At 34.3% G+C, this 27,174-nt stretch overlaps 1 protein-coding gene across 2 annotated transcripts in view; it reads right to left on the reverse strand.

Moving 5' to 3' along the window:
- The window catches only part of LOC150104968 (inactive dipeptidyl peptidase 10-like), a 507,986-nt gene that overhangs the window by 66,059 nt on the left and 414,753 nt on the right, over positions 1 to 27,174 (reverse strand). For both annotated transcript variants that reach the window (XM_090395438.1, XM_090395439.1), the window contains exons 3-6: positions 12,687 to 12,785; positions 9,221 to 9,315; positions 4,994 to 5,068; positions 2,123 to 2,175 (exon numbers count right to left, since the gene is read on the reverse strand). In XM_090395438.1, coding sequence (XP_090251564.1) covers positions 2,123 to 2,175; positions 4,994 to 5,068; positions 9,221 to 9,315; positions 12,687 to 12,785 — 322 coding nt within the window. The remainder of the gene's footprint in view (positions 1 to 2,122; positions 2,176 to 4,993; positions 5,069 to 9,220; positions 9,316 to 12,686; positions 12,786 to 27,174) is intronic.

The raw sequence follows: 27,174 nt of genomic DNA on the forward strand, positions 1-27,174 counted from the left end.
AGAAGAAAGCTCTAGAAAACGTTCCTCTAGTCCCAACTAGAATCGAACCTATAATTGGCAGTTTTCCTTAAACAGTCTAGACCTATGAAAGCAAACACTATTTCCACAGGGTTAAAAGTAGTAGATAGTATGTACATTTTATTCCATTATTTAATTTGAACGTAGAATTATTTATGTTAAAAATTTTTAACATAAATAGCCTTAGTTGGTGAAACTAGTTGGTATAACATAGTTGTTTATTATATGCACTTGATCAATATAATCCCATTAAAAGTCATTCCGCAGAATTATTTACTCATTGTAAAAATTGCCTTAGTTTTTATTTCTAAACTTGGTAATAAGGCTTCCGTTCTCATTTAGTCGCAGTGCGTCACTTTTAATTGCTTATTATAAAAATGCGCAACACAAAAATGTTTTCTTTGAAAGTGCAGTGTCTAATAGCATATATTCAAGACAATTTGAAAGCATTCTGGTTTATTTATTTTCATGCGATTTCGCATGTAATGTGAATTCAATTATTCGATAAATGATGACTAACAAGAAACGCATTGCTGTTCCAACGAGGACTTGTCTTCACTTGTATTGCCTGTGTCAGATTCGGTCTACAAGAAATGTGAATAAAAGATATCTTTTCCACAGTTATCGCTATATGAGCAATACCTTCTCTAAGAAAATCATTTTAGAACGTCGTAATTAGTTTTAGAAAATATTCATGTTTCTAAAATTGAATATTTTAGAAATTCTTGGGGCTCAATAGCTTCTTAAGGTTGTCCCTATGTAAATATCAAACCAAAAGATCAAGTCACTGAGAGAACTGCTTATAGGACAGTTCTCTAAGTCGCTTATATTATAGCGTTGTGGATACAAAACCAGCAAATGAAATCGGATGTAAAGTTTATGCTACCAGACCGAAGTTTCTAGAAATCAATAACGATCTAGCTCAACTTTTTAACAAGATGCTGTCAGGTATCGTGTGATTCACACCACCGAGTTTCTACACGCGACAAAATTCCCAACAATCCGAAATGGCTATCTAATCAATGGAATCATTATAATGTACTATAATAATTGTCAAGAATGATTCTCAATTAGGATTTGGTCTTTTGTGAATAGCAGTGCATACCGAAGCTACTAGGAAGTGGAATATAACAAGAACGAAAATAATTGTATAAAATATTTATACTTGCTTTTATATATATTTGTAAATATAGGGAACATTTGAGATCCTATATAGTTTTAAATGAATAGAAATCGGACCTTAAAGAAATTAAAATTCCTTACCTTTCCCAATCAAATAATACTACTTCTTAAGAATGCGATACAGATCTCAAAATCGCGTATATTTTGCAGGATCTTTTAGCCATTATTAGTATCAATAATATGCTCTCTCTCTCTCTCTCTCTCTCTCTCTTTCTCTCTACTCCGATACAATCAATGCTAGCAGAGCTCGCAAAGGTCATGTAGCACCATTCGGACTCGTGAAGACACTAAATAACCTATGGGATCAATATCTGTATCAATCACTTAGGTAAATGGATTGATATCTTGAAATATCGTAGGAAAGTCGCTTCTTTACATCGTTCCTCATTAATTAACTTTTACTTAATGAGCGACTTAAGACATATTCTTAATTCGCTAGATTATAAATAAGATTCGGAAAAGAGAATTACAAATTACAGCCATGGATGACGTAAATTTACTTTTAAATCCTGAAACAGCATTTCTAAGAGAACGGCACAAATGACGTAATATTAACGCACACACAAACCATTATTTGATCTTATTCCACATCTTGTTTAAGCTCTTAGCTTTTTTTTTTTTTTTTTTTTTTTTTAATTTCAGAGCTGCACGCACCCAGTGGAGTATAGCCGTCACCCTGTACCCGGAAAATACAGTTTATTAAAGCGGAAACATGGCACGTAAGGTATTTTCAGCAATAGAAACACCTCAGATCCTACCAATTCACTTATAATAAGTGAAGCAGCGAGAATATTTGAGAAGATAAAAATACTGAAAATCCTTGTTATAAATTTGCAAAAGTTAAATTTGAAACAACATAATAACATCTACTTTAATAACTAGGCCTTGCATTAGATAATAAAAAAAATTAATGTTTACTTACTCTTTTTTAACGATGTATACTTTATATTTGGCTGTAAATGAATGTGTAAAAACCTGCAAATAAAACAAACCATGAATAGCAGTTGAAATCATTAATAATTAAAATATATTATCACATACAGTATATATGAGTGAGTTTGTGTGGTTGAAAATGGAAAGGTCGCGAGGCTTCGTTTTTATTTCTTCGTCCATAATTTAAACTGTTTCTAAGTTTTGCAAAGAGTTGTTATTCTTTTAAAAATAAGGTAGGAATAGAAAGTACGCAAAAATGTAGCCAATACCAGATCGAATGCACGGTTACGGTAAGATATGCGAATACCAAAAACAGCAATATTATTCAGATAGGATTCATAAAACAAAAAAATCAAAAGTTTCAAAATGTCTTGGAGAGATATTTCGAAGCGAAGAAATAAGTTTTTATCGATGCGCCTATTTTAAGAAATGGCCAAGTTCCAAATTCGTATTTCTTTGGAGAAATGATACGTTATATATTTATACAGGTAGGTTATTCTTTCCACCCTCCCCTCCCCTAGTCTTCTTGTAGACGAACGTTAATGATTATTCGTGTGTGTGTGTGTGTGTGTGTGGTTCCTAAGGCTTTTAACGAAATTGCTTTATGGTTTGAGCTATTCAAATCAGGTTTTTATAAACAGCCTAAACTCATTGTAAAGATATTACCAGAAAGAATCTACTATTCAAACAGTTCCTTCAGCGTTCAGACATTGCGAAAGATTTCTCTTCTATTATAACGGAAGGCTACACTGGCAAAAGTTTGTCTTGTGTCTACTACCTCATAAATATCCATAATTATTTGAAAGGTAGTGCAGGCTCTAAAGAAAAACTCATTTACCAAAAGGCCGCATAAGACCTCTAGAAAAACGAAAAATAAATAGAAGTAGGTAGATTAAATGGCAATCCCTCTGCTAAGATTTTAGCTTTATACAGTTAATAAATAGGACCGGAAATGAAATCCTGAGTGTCACTTATTGCTCAAGAATTAACTACCATTAATTTTTTTCCTGATTATTTCTCCTCTCCTTGCAGTAGCTCTCTCTGTTTTTCTTTCTTTTTTTTTTTTTTTGTCCAAGTGGGCCCCCTGGTTAGGAGTTTACAGATAATTTTAACGCTCACGGCTTCCAGTACGATATGAGGCCAGCTAACTCACCTTCACTTGAAACGTCCTTATAAAGATAAGAATCATAGACGAGAATCAGAGTCATGTTTTTTTTTCAATATGATTGATATATAATATGATTTGAACAGCATACCGTAGGGTGAAATGCAGACAACATTCTGCTAATAATTAATATATTTCATTTGAAAATTCATTTTTAAACACCAACTAATAATTTTCAGGTATTTATTAAAACCAATTTTAATGATTTTAACAAAATTTCACAGTAAACTATTTCATTAACGAAATGGTCTTTTTTATTATAATTTTTCTGGAGAAATTTACTTCATTTTCAGAAGAAAGCCGCACACAAGTGCTCATAGCAATTTCTGCATCATGATATTTTCTTCTAAGTTTTCGATGCGCTGCTTAAAAGGACAGTAACTTTATAGCTTATAATCTTAAGAAAGATTGTGTGTGTGAGAGAGCAGATTAGTTTACAAGCCCATAAATGTCTGCAGGACGACTACGAAAGCGACTATTAATGGGGTAAGTTGGCATCGTTACGCTAAAACGAATTACTACCACAAGTAAATGGCCCGGAGAGACATATTCTAAAACGACACATTGCATATGAACGGATATTATAGGCCGCTGGAGTGCAACACGAATCAATGGTCTTGTACATGTGACGGAAGTGCGAAAAGTTCCTGCAGTGTCTCAGATGCTCCGATATATATTTCACTATCTTTCGTTCTATCCTGCTTGGCCTTTTCGTAATCATAGACGAGAACTATATCTGTAAACTCAGTGGAAAATTGGTCATGAACGATATAAGTGCATGCAATTCAATTAAAATCAAGCGATTAAACTGGAGATCGCAATGCTTGAATCGCATCGGATTTTGTTACAGGAGGAAGATGCCGATGGACAAAATGTGGGCCTTATAAACTCGAATCATACTTTCTTTAATTAGGGAAAAAACATTGAATAAGTACAACAAACCTACTTATTTAATTGATGATTTCGATCTTTTGTATCTTCCACAAGAGTTATTTTCGGAAAATCATTTATAATGGGACATTAGCAAGAGCCTCTTCACTATTTTGCAACTGACAATTTACTCCTTAATACCGAACTTTTGCATTCAAAAGTCACCAGTGTTGCCAACTCTGACAGTCCTATGATGCACATAAACTCATTCTGGGACTTGTCAATCTCCAGGTCTTATTTATTACAAGCAGTTTATAAATATCAGTCGGTTTATTAATAATTAAACCATCTGTTGCTTGTTCACGTTTGCTTTTCCGATTGAGTTTTCTGAGGCGTCCGAACCAAAGTCAGAAATGTCGAAGATAATAAATGTTTCCATAAATTCTTACACATTTTTTCTTCGAAACGAAAGTAAAAAATGTGAAAAATTAGATGCTAGTCTTTCTGATGAAAATCCTAAAAACAGAACTCGGTATGCCAAAGCATTCCTGACATAAGAAAAATAGTTTTTGTACCGGCAACCTACAAAACATCCAAAGAAGTATGCACTGCATATGAAATAAGCAAATATTTAGATGGAAAGCGAAGATTAGGCTGAACAATCAGGTTTTGTTATCCGAAATGTCTGATATAAAAATAAATCTTTTTAATAAAATCTACAAAAGTATACGGAATAAAAATAACAGAAAAAATTGAACCCATAATCTTATGAAGGTAAAAAATATTGTAGATTTTAGATTTACAAAAAAAATTCAAGTTACTCACCTGTTTGCTTTCGTAAGAGAGAAGAACATACTGCTTGTCTGCTGATACACTATACGAATGGATATCTAGCTGTTTCTGAAAAAAATGTACAGAAAAAAAAGTAAGAAATACACAACTAAAACAGAGATAGACTGGTCATACGCCTTCCCTGCCAATTGGAAGGGTGGACCCATGTTGCGTGTGTGTGTGCGTGTGTGTGTGTGTGTGCTGCTGCTGAAAGATAGTATTAACATTTGATGGGCAGAATAGATTTCAAATATTTGACAGCACTGTTTTTATTCATTCCCCTCCCAGTCCATCCCTGTATGAGAAGTAATAAGAAGATGAGCAATCCAAGATCCTCGGAACAGTTCTTTTCGTAATTTAGGTAATTTATTTAAATTACCTAAATTTAAATTTAAATAAGGTAGTTTATTTAAACTACCTTAGCGAAGCTGGAGTCAGAAAGGTTTTCGCCTAGTTAGATTTGGGATGGAAAAATACATATTCCTACTCCCCCCCCCACACACACATACACACATAAAAACTATCTTTATTAGTTCCCACCTAGAGATATTCTACGTAAACTGCAACAATAATCTGCATACATACATAATAAACGCAAGCCTCAGATTACTCTCTGTTTTAGGCCTAAAACATTAAACAGATTAAAAGATCTGATGTATTCATTATGATAATATATATGAATAAAAGAAAAGGGAAAATAGAAGCAGATTTATAAGACGAATTTATTGTAAACTTGTAAATTTCTGACTATGGTCATATTAGTTAGGCAAATAACAATATTTATTCTCCAAAGGCGTAATTTTTGCTGATGCTTCAAACTATGAGAGATTTCACATGAGAATACGGCTAAATTTCTTTCTTTACGTAGTATATTGCCAAACACGCATGAACAACCCTTTTTTGTGTACTGATATATGAATTCAAATAATAAGAAATAACAACCTGCGGAGACGAGTTTCTGTTAGTAAAGAATATCGATAATAGTAAGATTCATTTTTCGATTTCTGGTCAGAATAAAGCAATACTTCTGTAGCAAAAAACAGTAAATCTGAAAGAAGTAGCGAACGACTACAATATTTGAGTTTTGAAAGTCATGACTAGACAATATGTATATTGTAGTCTAGTCCAGAACATATACAGCTTGAGGTTCGCTGATGATATTGCAATATTTGAGAAAAAAAAGAGAAAAATTGAAAGAATCGGTAGAATTTTTGGTTTGAAAAATAAAGACTCACTCGAGTTATTAATCGGATATTTCAGCAACTATACTAGAAGTTTATATTTTAGTTTCTGAACTACAATAGAAAACTATTGTAGATTCAGAAACTATAATATGAAAATAAACATAGAGAGAACCAAAATTTTGAGAATAAAGAAACAAACATAATACTAAATGGAAAATGAGATACAAATAAAGATGATGGCATTAAAATCAGAATAGCTAAGGCTTCAGAAAATAATGATCAGAATATTTATATATTACAACTTATATGGATGGTATAGCTTATGTAAAAGTGAAAATGGATATTTAAAAAAATGACGTAAAAATACTGAAGGCCTTCGAAATGTGGTATTGATACAGTATAATGGACAGACAAAAATGCCTATACTTTATGACATACGCATTCACTGTATGAAAAAATTAATGGAAGAAAAAAAAAAGGAAGATCAAGAAAAAAGATAAAACATATGCAAATCTCCGAACACAGAAACTTAAAAATCTTTCAGGAAAAAAATAAAAGAGAAAGCAACCAAAATAGAATAATTAAAATAACGCTGCGTTACTACTGATGAAACAGAGAGCTAGTTAATATTGTAGTAGGCTCTTGGTAAAGTACATATATGCTTGCGTATCATATGGTGATACTCAGTAAAAGGCGTGATTGGAGGAATGTATTTTGATTCATGCGACATATGGAAGCAATAGAGAGAGAATGGCAATAATTAACTTTTGAAATCATTGCCCTTTCAAAAATGCCTCTTGTGAGTCAATCATTTCTAAGGATCATATCAAATCTTCGCTGAATACTGGTAGCACTGTTATTCTCTTTTCATGTAGCACCTTTGAATTCGACACAGCAACCTGTTCAGTTTTTAGCCTGTAAGCTAATGTGAAATACAAAGGAGATGTTTGATTTTTCCAAATCTCTCAATAACATTTGGTTATATTAGGACCATTTTTTCGCACATGTCTACAGGATCCTTTCCCAGAATCCCAACTCAAAAGATCTCCAAAACTGAAAATATATGAAATTTATTATTATAACGAATACTTGATGATACCTTTGGATATTGGATTCCCAACATGCTAACGATGATATCAGTTCGGAGTGGGTGACAAACAAGATTTCCTGTGAAACATAATTACTATATCTAACTTATCTTCAGAAATTTTAGGAAATAAACACGTGAAGGGGCTTGAGTTAAACTCTTGCAATTTTTCACATTGATGGAGGAATAGTGATTCTTCCATTCACGGAGGAATCGGAGGACTGTTTGAAGAACGAGATGCTTTTGCACAAGGTGGCAGTGTCCAAATTTTTCTTGTGAGTTTGATGTCTTGGAAATGAGAAAGATACTGACATTCCACAAGTAAACGCATTCGTTATATTTTAATTATTTGTTCATATTCTCACAACCTCTCTCTCTCTCTCTATTTCTCCTGGAATAATCAAGAAAAGTACAATTTTTAAAAGGATTAAATGTTCAACCAAGAACGGAAATAATAGAAATTTGGGAGATTATCCATTCCTTACAGTTAAAATACTAAACGACATAAATACGAAAATGACTGTGGAGGACGTAATCTGTACTCACTTCTGATTCAACTGCCTAGGACAGAAGTAACAACAATATAAAGGGAAGGATTATTGATAAGAATGATGTGGTAAGGAACTGAAAAGGGGCATGATAGTATTAATTCTGGAAGGAGAGTATATGTATTATTTTCTCAAGACTTGCTGAAAGCACATACTTCAACGTCTCTTCCATCGGAGATAGAGGAAGTGAAATGTAGAACCAACCGAGTTAAATTTATTGAGATAAATGGGTTTACTAGTGGAGAAATTATACTACAGAGAGTTTATAATTGAAGAGAACCTTAAAAAAAGTTCTGACTTAGTTTGTTCCTTTAGGAACAGTCAATTAAATGAATAAAATGAAGTAATGAATGTTTATAATTCCTTGGATAATATAAGCACGACAGTGAATTGCGATGATCTATACTGATTTTCCGAATAGAGAGAGAGAGAGAGAGAGAGAGAGAGAGAGAAAGAGAGAGAGAGAGAGAGAGAGAGAAATGCTATTGTCGTGGCTTCCTGGTTAATGTACTTAATTACATTTCCTGACGAATCTCATTCCACTTAATCCAGCCTCCTCATTTACTTTTGTTGTTCTTTCCGCCGTCTGTTAATCACGGAGGACTACCTTCCGCGTAACATATGCCCAGACTAGTTTCGCTTTCAAAAAGAACACCAGGGAGAACAAATGTCGCCATAATTTTCTCATTCTGTCTTGTTGTGTCTTTCTATCGCGATCCGACATTTATCTCTCATACGGTTAAAATCATACGGCCTTGTGGATGCGTTGGAAGCGGTCTTTTGTTCCTTTAATTAAGTGCTTGTCTTCTAAATGCATACTCTTAATTTGCTGTCCGGGCCTGGTGCTTTGTCAGTACATCATTTGAACAGTCAACTGTGTAGAAAATGAGATATACCGAATGAGAAAACAGCAGGCATTTCGGAATTTTATTATCAAGGTTTTATTTGATTACTTTTATATAATGCTAACCAACTTCGTGATTAACGAGCTTTTACAGTAATGGTTGATGGTTTTAATGATCCTTTGATTAGTACAAATCCCTGTAAGAAAGACGATATTATCTTAGTTACTTTACGACTAATTTTTCTATTTAGATCGATGCGCGATCTGATAATATGCGTTTTATTCAAAAGACTTGAAACTCACGACTTCACAAGAGTGATATCTACCGGACATCTGTTATAAAATACGTAATAAATTATGATATAAGAGTGACATCTGTTATAATATACGTAATAAATTACTAATTCGTGCAATTTTAGTTGCAACTAAAGCTTTCTTTTTTTATTTTAAAAGCATATTCTGTTATAAAAATATAAGGAAATTCTCTCTGCATTATTTTATATCGAAACGTTAGTTTCGCCAAGGAAGAAGAAAAAAAATATACGCAATGATACTTACAAAAGTTGAGTTGGGTACGAAAAGGGATTTTCTTGAAGAGTCGAGGTCGTAAAGAACAAGATTGTCATCAGGATCTTTATAGACAAGTTCGCTATCTGCAGAAGAAACAGGAGAATTATCAAGGGATGAAAGATTGACAAGTTCACAAAGGTGTAACATTTCTGATAAGAGTATCAACTAATCTCCTAGTATTAGAGTGACAAATAGGTCCTGCTTGACTAATTACACTTTGACAGACTCAGAAGTTTCCACATTGTATCGTACAAACTTTCTGTAGTGATAGAAAGCAGCGATTTGTAAAGTTACAATAGCTTAGTAGTTCGTTCAAAGAACAAAAAAAAGTGTTTATTTAAGATGGAATCACCCGATTACATTTCCACTTTTTTAATGAAAAACTATTCTGTTTTACTGAAGCGTTTCGTTTGAACATTCGCATTAGTTATAATGCGATTTCAGAACCTGAAAAAAAATTCTCTTATTACGATAAATATTTAAGTATTATAATCTCCAAGGGACACGCCAGAAGTTTGTTTCTCATTAACGCCAATAGATGGCAGTGGACAAGTTCAATACAGATAATGTAGACGATGAAATTCCTGTATATAATTCCTTGAATAAGAAAAAAAGAAAAAGAAAAAGAACGAAATTCTACATGACATTTCATAATTTATTGCATTAGCAAGACGTGTTCATTCTCGAGAGATTTGCAACAGCAGACCTGTTTGCTTTTTGAAAGACAACGACCAATTAAAACTGTTTTTATACTGCATTAGATTACCGACTTATTTACAAGCAACAACTCATTATGATTGTTGATCGCTATCGTAGCCTGTTTCCTCAGGGAATGTCAAACACGCGTGGATTGTGGCAACCTGAAAGAACATCAGGTGTTCGTTACCATGACAACGCACTACGGTGGCTGTGAGATGTTGAATAATTAAAACAATGATTTCGGTGAAGTACAAGTTTCTAGATGGCAGATTTTTTTTTAGATTGTAGTTTGACGACAACAGGAAGCAAAGGTAGCTCAAGTTTTAACTAAATCCAACGTAGGGCTCACGACTTCATTAATTAGGACTCCGTAAGTATATAGTAATGATTGTAAATGACTATTTACCCGAAAATACCTATCTTCTTGACATCTTCATCCTGAAACAACAGTTTCAGGATGAAGATGTCATGAAATTTGAAAAGTGATGGGTCAATCCCCATGATCCCGACTATCCAACAGGATGCTTTGGTTATAAGCGACCTTCATTCTCGTCAGTAATTTAAAATGTAACAGTGTACTCTCGTGTTTAAATGAATGCACACTGTTATATTATGATTAATAAAGATTATGCAATATTTTAGCAGACTACGCGCACAACTCTGAGTATTTACTACAACAAAACGCTTTCATTCCAAATTCAAAGTTTGCCTTGCGCTGCGAAGAGCAATGACTTGAACTAACAATAATACACTTTTGACGCACAGTCATCATCCTCCTCATCCACCTAAGACAGGTTAAGACTGCTATTAACAACTTGCCAGTCCAGTCCAGTCCAGTCTATCTGATAGGAAAGTTATTTAGATTTCTGTAATTTTCAGTCTAGTTATGTTCCTGATTTCTATCTATTTTGTTTTTGGCTTTCCCGGAGGTACTTCTTTAGCATAAAAAATGGTCGTTTAAAGATAATGACCATTTTTTTATGCTTTATAACTATTGATCATTTTAAACCAATATTTACATTAATTATTAAATTTACAGAAAAATTTGTTAAATATTTGCTAAGTCACTATTCTAGCTAACTGGCCGAGTGGACAGTATTTCTGCTCTCCTGTGACAATATCCCACTGTGGCAATGGGTATTTCTGAATGTCTTTTGGAGAAAGATGAATTAACAAGTGATAAGAGACCACTTAACTTCTCCCTCTCCTAGTGTGTATTAAAGACTTGAAGACGCTTCAAAATATTGCGTCTTTGTCCCAAAGTAGCGTTGTTTTTTCCTTAGCCCACAGCTGCTACTAAAATGAACGTGGGTGGAATTCATATACAGTAAATGAAAGCTAATTTATAATGGTGTTTTTTTGTCTTACATTTTTCAGTCCAATTTTTACACTACTGTTTATTTTATTAATCTTTTTTTTTACTGAAGAGCTTCATTATTGTGTTAGGAACAGACGTTATAAACTGGTATTCCACAGCACATTGGCGTGTCATAACTAAGCATCAAGTGTGTGTGTGTGGGTGGGTGTAATTATGTACAAGCCAAGTAAATTATGAATACAATGTTGAGGTGGCGAAAAAATTTCTCTTTTATGACTTACTTTTTTATTGATTATTACTAATTCACTTTATTATTCCTTTAGTTTTCATTTTAATTATTCTTTATATTATTTTTGCACAGTACACCACGTAAAATAGAATAGGTAATTAAGAATAAACAGAAGAAAGATAATTACGATGAAACGAGTCAACGAGCCAATGTCCTGTACAGCTATGATAACAACATTAATTTAACTCAATATATAGAAATAGTGGATATTAAAGAGTCAACATTATTTCAAAGCGGAATATATATAGAAACTTGGGAAGTTTCACAATTTTAACAAGAGAGCTTATGAGAATACAATCCTCGGCATCACAGTTGCCGAGAATTGTATTCTCATAAGCACTTTAAAAGAACGCGACCACCAGTTTCGAACTGGTTGGTTCTCTTGAGATGCCCGGGCAGAAATATTAAGAGCAAAACTCTCATTCAAATACTACAGCATCCAATGTCATGGAAATGTATTTCCCATAAGTGAACTCTTGGGTCGGTGCGTAAAAGTAATTAATAAATAACGCAAGAGTTATAATGGCTCTTAAACCAACCAGTTCGAAACGTTTGTCAGGCCAGTGAAACCTTAATCAAATGCACTTATTTTTATTTATTCGTATGATGATGATATAACGGCCGTGAGGCCCCTTTTATGGGGAAATACGGCACCACTCATTCCCCCCCCCCCCAGATTTTATCCGGGCTCGGGACCGGTATAGGCCTGTCAAGGCCGGTTTGCCTGCTTGCGGGAGGAAAAAACCCCAGATAAACTGGGGAGAAAAACCCTGCTGTCCACGCCCAAGACCGGCTAACTTGGCTATGTCTGAGAAAAATCCTTAAGCTCCTCACGTCGGCGACGAGAATCGAACCCAGGACACACTTTTCCCAGGCATATGGTTGCGAAGCGCATAACCACTAGGCTAACCGCGCAAAGCGAATATAGTACACTTGTACAGCGGTCGTGTTCTTTTAAGTAGTGCAAGTTAAGACAACTCTGATGCCAAGGATTGTATTCTAGCAAGCTCTCTGGTCAAATTAACGAAACTTTCATAGTTTCTACAAATAATCTTGGATCTTTAATATCCACCATTTCTATATAATTAACGTCACTGAAAGTGAAGCAGAATTCATATCATATATGTACAAAAAAAGCATGTAATTACCTGATAGCCAACTGCCATTGAACCTCCGTGGTTCAAAATTTCCTTCAAGTACTTCTTCGAGCTCGAACCTCGGATTTTTCACCCTTGGTTCTTCTTCTCCTGTGGAAGAAAAGTGAGACTATACAGTTGATATCACTCACTAAATATACTGTAAATTACAAGAGTTCAGTCGGAGTATAGACAATTAGAGCATGGCACCTCTTCACTAGAGAACAGCCAGTAACCTACACAATGTTCTACGATAATATATGATTTTACAGCTTACCTAATGGGGATATTTAAAGGGGGGGGAATCATACAAGAATTCATGTACAAAAGAACTTCCTCATTACGAGATGATATCCTAATTTAATCGATTGGATTTGACATTTCGGACTGAATTATGAAAAAAAACATTACAGTAAGCTTCAAGAGAAACAAAACTGCAACAAAATAGACGAGTAGTGCCTTAAGTGATCACGTAAATACAGCACAGGAAAGATGTGTAAGAAAATACAACTTTTTTGTAGTTTCTAGTTTGTAAAACAGGTTGTAAATCCAAACCTTAGTATTCAGTGGAAAACCTCATAATTTAAAAAAAAAGAAGAAGAAGAAGAAGAAGAGAGAGCGAGAGAGAGAGAGAGAGAGGTGTAGTGCGGATTTCAGTTTTATCCGTTTTATAGTTTTAGCTTTATACGTTTTTGCTATATACTGGACGCTGTAAACTGCATAAGACGCACCACGTACAATTTCTATTATGGATCCTATATTTTCACACACACACACACACACACACACACACGCACGCACGCACGCACACACACACACACACACACACACACACACACACACACACACACACACACACACACACACACACACTTTAGAATTTAACGCATTTTTATGGGATTACGAGAATACATATAGAATTTGTATTCTCGTAATTCAGACTAATTACGAGAATACAAAGTTTTGGTTATTCAGAAGTGACTATTTTTATCCCTAAATGTTCAACAAAAGAATTTTTCTTAGATAAGGCGAATGTCAGAGGATGATTCAAAGAGCGTCTCCAAGCTGAAAGTAGTAGCAAATAATATGATAATAACAGTGTCTCTACTCTGATTCCCTTTCCAGTCTCCTTGCTCATATTAATAATTAAGGTCTGAATATACTTTAATATACGAGGGTGGTCTGGAAAGTTCTGATAAACACCGAGAACAAAATGATATTAAAGCAACAGATATAACCACAAGAAAGAATATACAAGTAGGAGAGTTATGAAGGTAACTTACGTTCATATATCCTCGTATGTTCTTTCTTGTGGTTACATCAGTTGCTTTAATATATTTTTGTTCTGGGTGTTTATCAGAACTTTCCAGACCTCCCCCCCCTCCCTCGCATTTAGGTGAATTTTTTTTAATATCCTACATTAAGAACAACAGTAAGATTTTTTTTTCCATTCTGTCGATCGACACTGACTTATCTAGAACCGCTGTGATAACAAATGATGTCATACATTATTACAATAAAATGAAGGAATTTTTTTCTATTTTTAGCCGATTCTACAAAGTTATTTGATATTTGGCAGAGGCAAATAGAGGTATAATAATATTTAAAAAAAATTAAACAATGTCCGAAAACTATCACAACTAAACAACTTTCGGTAAAATCTTAAATACTAAATTTCATTACAATCTGTCTGCCTATAATGAAGAAGTCATATGTAACCAGACAGACAAAACGATCCTATGCACACGCTTCAGTGAACGAATTTTTATATTGGATAAGGATTTAATACTTGTACGCAGTGTTAAATAGCGTTTAAAATCAGCTGTACTTGAAATTCTTTAAGGAACTCACTTCCATTTCTCTTCCGTAATGAATTTACAAAAGGAGTAAAAAGCTAAATGCACCGAGTGCGTTAACATAATTAACAAGGGATGATGTAGTGTTCCTTACTCCATCCCATATGTTTTTACATCCTATTGTGGACAACCTGGGAAAACCAATTAAGGCTTCCACCCTACTGGTGCGTAAGAACAGCGAGCGGTAAATGAATGCAATGAAGAAGCGGAAGCTGAAGAGCTTCATTTAGTGCACGGTGGTGGCCGACTGTGGCCATTTAGGATTGAACACCATGGTGTGATTGATCACAGGTTATCACGAAAGCCTTGCAACAAATGTACATGCAATGTCGAACAGAAGCCGCGAGGCATTTGCCGGCGGCCATGTGAAGAGATACTTTAGGAGGTATCGATTGTTTTGCATCATAGCCGCAGAGTTCAGAACACGCTCCATTGAGGTCAGCTCCGAATTTAACTAGAATGAAATGAAAATGAAAAAAAAAAAAAAAAGGCGGGGGGGTGGGACTGTTGTCTACAAGGAACACACTACTAATTTTGATGTTGAAACGTGCATTGCAATTTGCACAAAAACCACTTTGTTCACAGTTACAGATTCAGCATAGCGAAGATAGAGTTGCTTTTCCTTAATGGAGACAGAATCAAAGCCAGTTCTGTTCGTTGCAGAAATAAAGAGAATGCATATATAGAATTCTATACGATTCTGCGTAGGTGTTTTATTATTCATTTTAGAGTTTATATTTCCTTGATACTGGAATAAAAAAATCCTATGAAATTCAGAATTTTCATATATACAAGGAAAGATGCGATGCACGATCCCTTTCAGGAACTGTACTGGGGATGAGATAGGATTATTTTCCAAAACAAAGGGGATCGTATGAATGAATTAAATGATCATTGAGAGTTCGTTTTTGTAAATTACATGCGTTTTTAGCTTGTTTGCAAGTTTGTATGATGAAAAAATACGTGAAGAGAACCTCTCCCCCCCCCCCAACTTCCGACTCATCCTTTGTTGAAAAGTTCTTATAAATGTTTTTTTTTTTTTTTCGTGTTAGAATGGGAATCGAACTCAAGACTTCCCAACCAATGGGCGTCCTTGCCTACTGAGTATACTACGGAATAACGTCGTTAGCTCGCACACCGTTAGTAATTGTCCTACAATATTTGCATGAAACTGATATATTTCCAAACAAAAAAGTTACAAAAAAAATTTTATAGTCTATAATTGTAGTTATTTGGGTTTGGTATATCCAGTATATCAGGCTTTATAAACATATTCACGTAAGAAACCTACCCATTACTGAATCTAACTATTCCAATGCTCTGTTGGAAGCATTCCAAGTACCGTCTACTCAAATGGCAATTAATCAGTGTCTAGAGAATTTCGATATAGGATTTTTTATAGTTTAAATTTCTATTTTCATGCAAAATATTACCAGTTAGGTTAACGAGAATATTCTAGTTTGACGCTTAGGTATTTTATCGCAAGACAGAGCACACGATGTCGGATATCTTTCTGCGAAGGTCCAGTGGGATTGCATGCAAAACCGTTATTTTATGGATGAATTTTTCTCTGTGCATTGCATTTTCTCGGACAGCTGCGCCTTGATTGCTATCAAAATGGCGATATATTTGCATACATGGAATCCCAATAACATTCATCACTTAGGCGAAGCTTATCGCGAACTCTAAATTCAACAGTAATACGAAACTTTAAAAGGATTGAGCCCCCCCCCTCCTATTTCTTTTCGTATTTATTAAACTAAGAAATGTGCACACTATTTAAAACTAAATAATAATAATAAATATATATATATATATAACAATATATATTATTATTCCTTCCCTCCTCTTTTACCTTGCGGTGTCGAGGATTTTTCTACAATTAACCGCTACCGTATCGAGGATAACGTGGTTAACCCTATTCTTCCCAGTGTGGCCTATGTCTGTAGATGCGTGTGTTCACGGACTAGTTTTCTGGGGGACGAAAAACCCGAGTTTCCTGGTGAAAAAAACCCTACTGCCGTATGAGACCGACTAACTTACATTTAGTCGAAAGAGAGACCAGCTAAAGGTTCCTCAACGAGAGTCGAACCCAGGTCTTTCCGACCAAAGGGCTTCGTCTATACTGACGGAGCTATGGAGGCTCATAACAGTATATATATATATATATATATATATATATATACTGTGTGTGTGTGTGTGTGTGAAAAGTTTTTTATCTTGGGGATAATACATATTAAGGATACCAAGTAATTTTATAAACTTGGTTTTTTTACTCCTTCTCCCAAGTAAGCAAAACAGTTAAGTTTGTGCCTGAACGTAGTTCAAGTCTAAAGGTAGTGCGACACCAGGACAACTCGTTGTAAAGGTGGGTAAAGATCTGATCACTATTCTTAGTATTTCCCATAATGTAAAACACATCTCACTAAGAGATGTATACTGTTATACATTATGGGCGGGGGTCACTACCCAGACCGGTTTCAACCTTTTTTGAGGTCTCCTCAGTGAGTAGCTAGACCTTGAAATGGTTTTTAGTAATACAGAGCCTTATCAACTTTACTTATACAAGTTGCTACAAGGTGCTTTTACTTTGAATAAGAAACTCTGGATGAGATAAATACTAAAAATAGTGATCAGAGCTTTACCCACCTTTATAACAAGTTGTTGAACTACGTTCAGGCGCAAACTTAACTGTTTTGCTTACTTGGGAGAAGGAATTAAAAAACCAAGTTTATAAAATTACTTGGTATCCTTAATATGTATTATCCCCAAGATAAAAAACTTTTCACATCTTTATCTCATCCAGAGTTTCTTATTCAAAGTAAAAGCAACTTGTATAGGTAAAGTTGATAAGGCTCTGTATTACTAAAAACCTTGGTATATCAGGGTCTAGCTGCTCACTGTGGAGACCTCAAAAAAGGTTGAAACCTGTCTGGGTAGTGCCCCCCCCCCCACCCATAATGTATAACAGTATACATGTCTTAGTGAGATGTGTTTTATATTATGGGAAATACTAAGAATAGTGACCAGAGCTTTACCCACCACCTTTACAACGGTGTTGCACTACAAACTTAACTGTTTTGCTTACTTGGGAGAAGGAGTAAAAAAACCAAGTTTATAAAATTACTTGGTATCCTTAATATATATATATTCAATTTGAGTTACTATGTTGAGTGTCTCCATTCATACCCAGCAATGTTTTCATAACAACAGGGTTTGGTTTAATTGTTTATCGTGCTGCAAGATTTTCAAAATGAGTGATGCGAGGGAGCAAGCAAATGATGCATTAAGATATAATTTAAACTTGGTTTATTTATTTATTCGTATTGGGTTCCTCCCGTTCCTCCATCATCCCCTCGGACTGGTTGAGTCCTTCCTACTGAGGGATTAAGCATGTATTTTTTTGACTGTAGACCCGCGTGTGTTCATGGACCGGTTTGCCTGTTTTGAGGGACGAAAAACCTGAGTTTCCGAGTGAAAAAAAGCTTCTACCTCCGTATATGAGACCGACTAACTCACTTTTAGTGGAAAGAAGACCTTTATCTGGTCTTTATGTGAGTTAGCGTTTAGTCGAAAAGATGAGTTATTCACGTCCATGATGTGACTTTCTTCACGTCATGGACAGAATCGAATCCAGCTCTTACCGAACAAAGGGCTTTGTCTATACCGACTGAGCTACGGAGGCTGTATTTAAACTTTGTAAAATTACCTTTGAGATAATGCGAAGAGCCATCATAATGAAAAGTCCATTACTCTTGCATTCAAACAAAGCCAGGAAGTCCATCGGAACATTAAGAGTAGCACGATTTTTTTTTTTTTTTTCACTGCTTGCGAAAGAGTACTAAGCATCAAGATCTCATGTTTAGTTCAGGGCAAACGTCGGAGGACTAATGCTTTAGGTAATCTTAGGCATAAAGGGACTGCGTTCAAAAAGATAACTCAAAAGTGACATACACAGAACTGGTTGCATGACAATGTACTAACATTGGGCATTGATAGTGAAATAGCTTTTAGCCAAGAATGACATTATAGTAGGCTCCCGTAAGTTCTGCTCTACAGATATAGATCGGTGTGTGTCCCCCAGAATGAAATTGCAAGTTCAAGTATTAGAATTCATTTAAAAAATCAACAGCAAATAAAACAGCACTGAACGAAATTTCAAAGGAAGATTATCCCTTACTAGTAGTGAACAAAATGATGAATTATGTGAATAAATTCGCCAGCAGTTTGTTTATTTATTTATTTTGGGAGTGAGGGAAAAAAAAAACAAGCTCTGTAAAGAAGTTAATCTTTAGAGAAAAACGGGTCAGAAAAAACGAAGCCTACGCTTTGTTTTTTGATAGGGTAACCGTTAATCCCCTGTGCAAAAGATGAAGGTCGAATATTTTATTGACATTTATTGAGAAAAGAAAAAGAAAAATGCTCCTTATGCTCCAGGAAATAAAACAACTATGAAAGTTCAAATTCAATAATAAAAAATAAAAAAAACGCAATTTTAAGAAGACGGAAGTTTTCGTCTATAACTAGTCTATCGATATCAGCTAAAGTCGTCGGCCAAATCAGTCATGCTGTCACACAGAACCCTTCAACTTCGTATGAAACTAGTTTTTTTTTTTTGGCATGTCTGGAATTTAACTGTAGCCAGATGTCACGTAATCCGACAAAATGCATTCACTCGGTTTAGTAAATGTTAAAAATGTATAGTTAGATTTATGGAGAGACATTTGCTAGCAGATTTCTTCATAACGCTACACTGATTTGATTTTAGTAGTTTATTATTGAACCATTCTTTATGGGGGGGGGGGATCAATAAATTTAGAAACCTAAGGCGTACGCAACGGCTGGTACACAACACTCGTTACTGTTTTCATCCAGGAGAGGGTGATTTCCTTATTTGCAGTAAGGAGTAACACAACACCTCAGAAATAATTTTGTTTCAGCTATATCTCCAGAGAATATCTACGTTTGAATCTTGTCTAGAACGAGGAATGTTGATGAGGGTGAGTTATCCAATCTCGTTGAGATGGTGGGGGGTTGTTTAAGTTAGGGATTTAGGGATGTCTTTCGCAAAACGCATAAGTACCTGTTAGATATGTTTTGCCAGTTTGCCTGTTTCCCACTCTGGCTGGACGAATTTTACTGAAATTTGGTCAACCCAACTCAATTTTGATTTTCATGGATCGTTTTTAGTGGGAATGCATTTTGAAATGACAACCACACACACAAAACTTTCTTTCTAGCTGGATGGAATTTTATAAAATTCAATCCATTGATGTTTATTATTGTTGCTGAAATTTGCCGAATCATCTCAGTTTAGTTGATCGGATCATACCAATGGCACTTTTGGGCAAAACAATTTGAAACAATGCAATGTTACAAATGATAGCAAACAAATCATCTGAAGTATATGTTAAAGAAACTGTTCTAGGTTCAGTTGCGATGACGAACAGTCATTATACAAGAATTCTATCGCAATATGCATTTTTATGACTATCTCGATCATGTCTATACTTTTTGTTTTGTCTTAAAAAAAGACAAAAGAAAAATATGAGGCTCCTTGAAATAACCGACAGTTCCACTGATACTCTATGTGACGAAGCCTGTCTTCAGCTCTAAACGCTTTGCACACGACTGTTTAGACGCTTTTGTGACACATACAATAATTCACTGCTCAGGATGAATCCGTTAGTTAATCGAAATAAATGCACTGCATCGTTAAAGCTTTTTTGCCACCATCCCTCAAAATTGCTTCTTTTTACGGCTGCTCTTCTGATGAAGGAATTATAATTCTCACCGATTTTTGACTTGCTTGTTTTCGTTCTTTTTTCTTAATCTCATTAAAACAGCCTACTTATTTTGGATGGAATTTTTAAGAAAGGTATGATATGGTATGAAATCGTAAATTTATTTATACCTTTTCGTGTGTTTGATATTTTAATTTTCCAGTAGTTTATAATTCCCCTCACTAACTCCCTAAATAGCATAACAGCATGTTGCAAGTCTTTAAGCAGCAACTATCGTTACACTGCATAATCAGTGGAAGAAAAAAAAAACAACAACTGATAATTAAGAATGATAAGACACGCACCAGATTTACAAATGCTTTCAGACATCCCTAACAATCCCAGAGCAATGATTTAAGTACAATTTGTTTCATTCTTAGCTAACTACGATCGACTATATCACCCATGTCCCAGCGATACGTGTACAGTATATTCATTGATTGGAAATCATTGAATATTGTTATTGTTGTTCTTGCCAGAAACCTTCGGGGAGTCAGGTACTTATTATCGAGGGGGAGGTGGGGTCTTCAATATGATCCTGACCGGACAGTTGAATAAGAGAAGCACCTATACTGAATAGATGATTACGAGAGATGAATCATGATCGGAAATTGCAGAAATAATTTCAATGATGCTTGACCATGACTCTCAGCTACAACGTTAAAGACCTCTCAATATATCGTTGAACAAGTTTAAGCCTTGACTGCTAAAGATTAACCCTATAGAATCCTTAAAATCACTTTCTATATTACGTTACACGGGAAATGCACTGCTTTATGATTCCCGCGTATAGTTTCCCCACATAAAAAACTATGGATCCATGAGAATGATAAACAGTACATTTCTAGTGTAACGTAACCTAATTTTATTAAGAGAGGAAAAGAACCTCTCGGTGCATTATCCAATAAAGCAATTGATCAAAATGCTAATAACATAATCTACATGAGGAACTAAATACAATAACCTAAATAGGACTGTACACTATCCATAGCAGAGCTACAACATATAGACGTGTATTTATTTCAAATAAACCTCTAGTATTTGAATACAAAAATTATAAAACAAAATATAATTCAACATTTAAAATGGGGGAAAAAATGGGGGTAATGGTAAGATATGCTATCTGCTTATCCAAAAGAAACTAAATCTTTCATTTATCAAAAATATTCCATCCAATTCCTGTAAAACATCCCGTATTATTGTAACAAATTTTTACCTTAATTTCAATTTTTAATTCATTTAATATAATACTTAGTATAAGAAAATATAAGAAATATTCATTGGTTATTTTGTTTACGACAACATTCCGCCGAGTTTATATAATAAAAACAAAATTTGATTAGAGAAGTCAATATTGTCTATTTATCCTTTCCATTTAATAAGGTCCGATGCCTAGTTTAAATCTTTTTAAGCTCTTTTATTCCATTCGATTTTTATAACATGATACATTTTGTTGTATTAAATTAAAAACTTATCATTGATTCGAATAAGACAGACTACCGTGATATAGATTTGCTTAAAACAGGAAATTTATCACAGTTACAAATATATGAACAGCAATTGTTATTATCTTAAAATATGGAGAATTAATTATAATACCAAGGGCTTCGTTTTCTGCTCAGCAGCATGCCTCATAGCCTCAGTACTAAAGCTTTGACTCCGAGGTCATAGATGCAAATGTGGACAGGCAATTTATTCATTCTAGGTAGATCTGACAATGTCGTCTTTTTAAGTTGGGTACAACTGTAGTATATTTTATAACATACTACAGTTGTTATAATAGTATGTTATAAAACATACTACAGTTAAAATACTTCTTTTTGTTTTGTTTGGTATAATTTAGGTACTAAAATAATCAAATTTAAACCAAAATGAGATAATTCGACAAAGTACAAAAATTACCAAATTTTATCAAAATGCTTCAAGTCAGAGCGAAGACGCACATGAGCGAAAGGACAAGAGAATCTACTTAGTTACCTGAAAATATATGTATAAGGGGGAAAGATCCAGCATAAATAAACTAGATTCTAAAGTACTGTCTCCACTCAACAAAAATTGCTGGAGGAATGCATCACATGACCATGAAACTAACGTCTATATTTAGTAGTCATAGTTACCATAGGATTGCAAACGAGTAAATAATGAATATTTATTAAGTAGAGTGACTCATGCGTAATGCTTGTTAATGCCACTTGACCACGCAAGCCCCCCGCTACTTATTTACTTGTTTGCACGAGTTTCATTATCTACTGCTACTCTGCCTAAAAATATACCGACATACATGCATCTGTAGTAACATAAAAATGAAATATTTAGCTATCCTTAACACATCACGCATGCCACAGTACGAATTTTGTTTTTAATATTATACATAGTATAAGGCAGAAATATGCGGAACAATTCAAATACACTTAAGGCTGACTGGACAGTTGAAACGTTCCATAGAATTAAGCATTCCCCCATAGAAATTACGGTAGTAATATTAAAAATAGAAAAATGAACTGTTTGTCATATTCCAAACAAGTTGCGTGTACTTTCATAATATTAACATTCTGATGCTATATACAACTCATTAAGGTCTTTTTAGCTTGTTTATTATTCATTATTATGGTTAACTTCCTTTATTGCATATTTTATGTCAAAGTTAACATCCCACGCTGTAAATCACTTTCAAATCATGTACCTCAAGTCTCAAATGATAACATTTCTCTTACAACTGAAAGTAGCAAATATAAATCCAAATGTTATGCAATATAAATAGAAGCAAGAAAAATCTGCTAACTTTTAACCAATAATATTGATTTTAGAGCCTCGTGTGATGGAGTGGAAAATGCCTATATTGCTGTTTGTTTCTTTGCCAAGCTACTGGTTGGCAAATTCCTTGGCAAATTTGCACTTCGAAACTTAACTAATAAATGATTGTCAGTATATTCAGCGGGTTTGTCAGTATACCGTAAGCATCATAATTGTAGTTTGTTTTCTGAATTCTCAACTGCTTTGCTAGCTTTTTATGTGGTCACATTTTACCATGTAATTACATGGCAAAATCTTTCGTCATAGTGTATCACAGGCACTGTTCTTTAACCTATTCTTTTTTAATCATTGCATTTCATGACTTTTTTTTTCTAGTTTGGATGCAAATCGAATTTCACTCCTCTTTCTTATTTGATAAATCTGGAGCCACATAAACGAGGAGTACTTCGAGAATATTTCTACAATCATGATATCAAATCCGTGTGGTTCGACTAAGCTTGTTAACTTCAATGCTAGCAAGATTCTACTCTTATTTCTCGCACAAGATCTTCCTCTTCCTCTCACAAACATAAAACGTACTGTAAATATTGCCTCATCGGCATCCAAAAGATTGGGTTTTCTCTTTTGCTCCAGGCAAAAGAGAAGTCTTCTTTTATCTCTAAAGAGCAGTTAACTCTATGCAACTCAAAAATCTATCTAACCATAGTATTATGTTTCATATCCCTAACAACTTCCTAAAATCCTTGACAGTACAGAGAAGAGTGATAGGTTGATTAATGACCTGTCTCGCACTGATTTACTCTACTCTCGTTCACGTAGATGTTCACGTTGCTATCTCGTGTGAATTTTCTACGCATTTCTGTGATCGCTGTTCGTCAGAGTAGAGCATCAATAATTTTCTCCACTCTCGTCGATATCTTTTAAGACATATGCATTGAATAGATGCCTCTTTCCCAGTTTAACTTCAAACTCGCCCATTTTCCCTCTTCCTTCATAACTTCTAGTTGTCTTTTGATAGTTAGTAGAAGTTATTTTATTGTGTTTCATAAGAAAACTAAAGAAAGAATGGAGAGAGAGAGAGAGAGAGAAACTAAACAGAAAGGAAAATTTCCTGAACTAAACAGACCACATCTATTGTATTAAAGATTAAAAGAAGAAGAAAGGAAATCCGATTTTTTGATACTAGAAAGCATAGCGATAATGTAATTGGAGGGGAGGTACTTAGAACATCACATTATATTAATATATAGACAATTCGAGACAAAACATTTCATAGAAAATAATACTAGTTAGTTTTTATGTTCAACACTCCTTCAATGAAAAAATTCTAGTTAACTCTCCTGCCTTCATAAATTATATTTCTGACACAATTTTCAGAATTAGCCCATGTTCACAGCTTCGGCTGCTCCTTCCACACTGTTCTGGTTTTTACTCTAAGACTTCGTACAACAATTTGTCCTTAAAATTTATCGTATTTCTAGGTAATTTTACTTTTGGAGACTCACGAATATGACGCATTCAATGGTGAGGATTCTAATCCAAAGTCTAAATTCGCATTTAAGAGTCATTAATTTTTTAAAAACATTTTCAGCAATAATCTTTTTGTCGATAAGAAAATGGACTATTTTATTCACATCAGAGTTATAATTAAAATTCAAAGTAGAAAATAAACGAAAATATGTTTGGTGATGCCAATTTAGCATAACTGCTTTAGCTTAGCAAATATTTATACCCGTCCTGAAACTAGTTAATTTCTGTCCAGTTTGCTCAATTTAGTTTAATATGTCTTGCTTCGTATAACAGGTTTAATTTATATGTGCACGCGCGAACAAATATACGTACAAACGGAATGGATGATAAAAAACAATTTGCTCGAGAGCAAACGACTGCTTATTGAAATCGAAGGTCCTCTTTCTTTTCGTATAATCTTCCACGGATATTCACAAAACATTGTTAATCCTCTTGAGCGCAATCCTGTGTTTCCCAACATTCCAGAAAAAAAAAAAGTTTTGTTGCAAGCTTAAAGTTTATCTCAAACATCGCAGTTGTCTTACGGCATAACAACTCCAAAGAGATTGAAGGCATCACACAAACCAGCTGATACTAGGATTAACCGAAAGTCAAAATTATGCAGATATTACAAACACTACGTAATCTCGGCTTTAAGGGAATAATTTTTTTTATAGCCGATACTGAATATCCCAACAATATTTTTAGACCAGACTAAGGCAGTCCAAATATCAATGCTTTCTTCTTACTAATAAGAATCTGTTGTATTTCATTAGCAGCTAAAATACTGATTCAGGTCTAGCAGCATGATGGGCTGTAATATAATACTCTAATATGCTGTCGAAGGATCAGGCGTAGATTGATCTGATAAATTTGATTAGCAAAAATTATATAATTATATACGATATCATTTAATTGAAATAGGAAACAAAATTCAGGAATGATTTACTACACGTTCAAATTCAATTTGAAATATAAATATATCCTTAAACTTATAAAATTGATTTATTAAAAATACACTGACAAAAGCATTCGATTTATTCATCTGTAAAATTATTCCTTTGTTGAAAAGAAAACCAATGCAGCTAAAAATGATTCGTTTGAATCATTTTTAGCTGCAATGTCATGGATTCTTCAGCAGGATGTTCAGCCATTATCAGATGGGAAAATGATTGTATGAATGAAGATTCCGGTTTAACCTAGCTAAGAAGAAGTTCTGAACCGAGATCTACAGATGGTAGGCTGCATACTCTTCGGGGGAATACTGAGGAAGCGGGAGAGAAAGTCTTGGGATAATAATGGATAGAAATTTGAAGTTCGGGGTATTGCAAAAGTAGTAAAATGATTTCTGAAACTAAGAACACTGACAAATGTAGGGAAGTAGTGGTCCAATTGCGTGAAACCATTATCAGTTCTAGTTACGTGATTTGAAGAAAATTAAAATACTTTAAAGATGAAACAAAAACTACCTAAAATATTGTTTCAGGTAGAACATTATGTATGAAAACCAACCCGGATGGACATGAATAGATTTTTGAAATGGTAGAACCACGAACGGATTTACGCGTATTATAGACAAGCTACAGCTTAGGACGTCACATCATTAGGTGTAGACAAGTGGTATGATAGCTTCGTGTTATGTAAAATGGACTTCCTACGATGAATCTCACAATTTAATGAAGGTCCTAAATACCTAATAATAATAATAAAGAAATTGCAATAGCAGACCAAAGATTTATGGACCAAAAATAATTTAATTCTCAAACAAAATTTTATTGAACTTGAGCTTTAAGAGTTGTGTAATAAACCAACACCTCCTGTAACAAATAGGAGATAGTTGTATCTAATTTCGAAATGAAATTCGATTGAGTGATCATCCAACTGACGACACACCACAGAATATTGTGACAGAAGTACAGAGTAAAATTAAGTCAGTCTTATTGGAACATATAAACTCCATAAATGACCGTATAAGAGTATCAACATTAAATTCCCTACATCAATCTAAGCTAAAACAGCCAGCAGTCATAAGCACAAATGCTGTGATAAAAACAACCACAACTAAAAGTTAAAAGGACACAAATCAGCTCTTATAAAGCACAGTTTATATTATTGCAATGAAGCTTGGTTGCAAAGTGCAAGAGCAAAAGCCGAAGATGATGCAATCTGTACCATGGAAAATCCGGTTGGAACGAAAAATCAACAAACTTCGAGCTGATCTGAGTAACTTAAAGATTCTTAAAGAAGGTCGGCTGAAAAATACTGAAAAATAATAGCATTAAAAACAAACTCATAAATACATACGAGGGTGGTCTGAAAAGTTCTCGGCCTAACAATGAAAAAACGCATTTATAATTTCAAAATTATTTTTTTTTTTAACATAATCTCCCTTAAGACTAATACATTTATTCCAGTGATGCTCCAGTGCCATTACCCCGTCGCTGTAGTGGTTCTCAGTAAGATCTGCAAAATACCCCACTACTAAAGCTGCAATTACCTCTTGATTCGAAGAAAAACGCTGACAGTGAGGAAGAGTTTTAGTTTTGGAAAGAGATAGAATTCAGAGGGAGCCAAATCTGGGGAATAGGGTGGATGCTC

The sequence above is a fragment of the Typopeltis vanoorti genome, chromosome 7 (assembly GCF_054136105.1).
Source record: "Typopeltis vanoorti isolate ZY-2024b chromosome 7, IOZ_Tvanoo_1.0, whole genome shotgun sequence".
Lineage (NCBI taxonomy): Eukaryota > Metazoa > Arthropoda > Arachnida > Uropygi > Thelyphonidae > Typopeltis > Typopeltis vanoorti.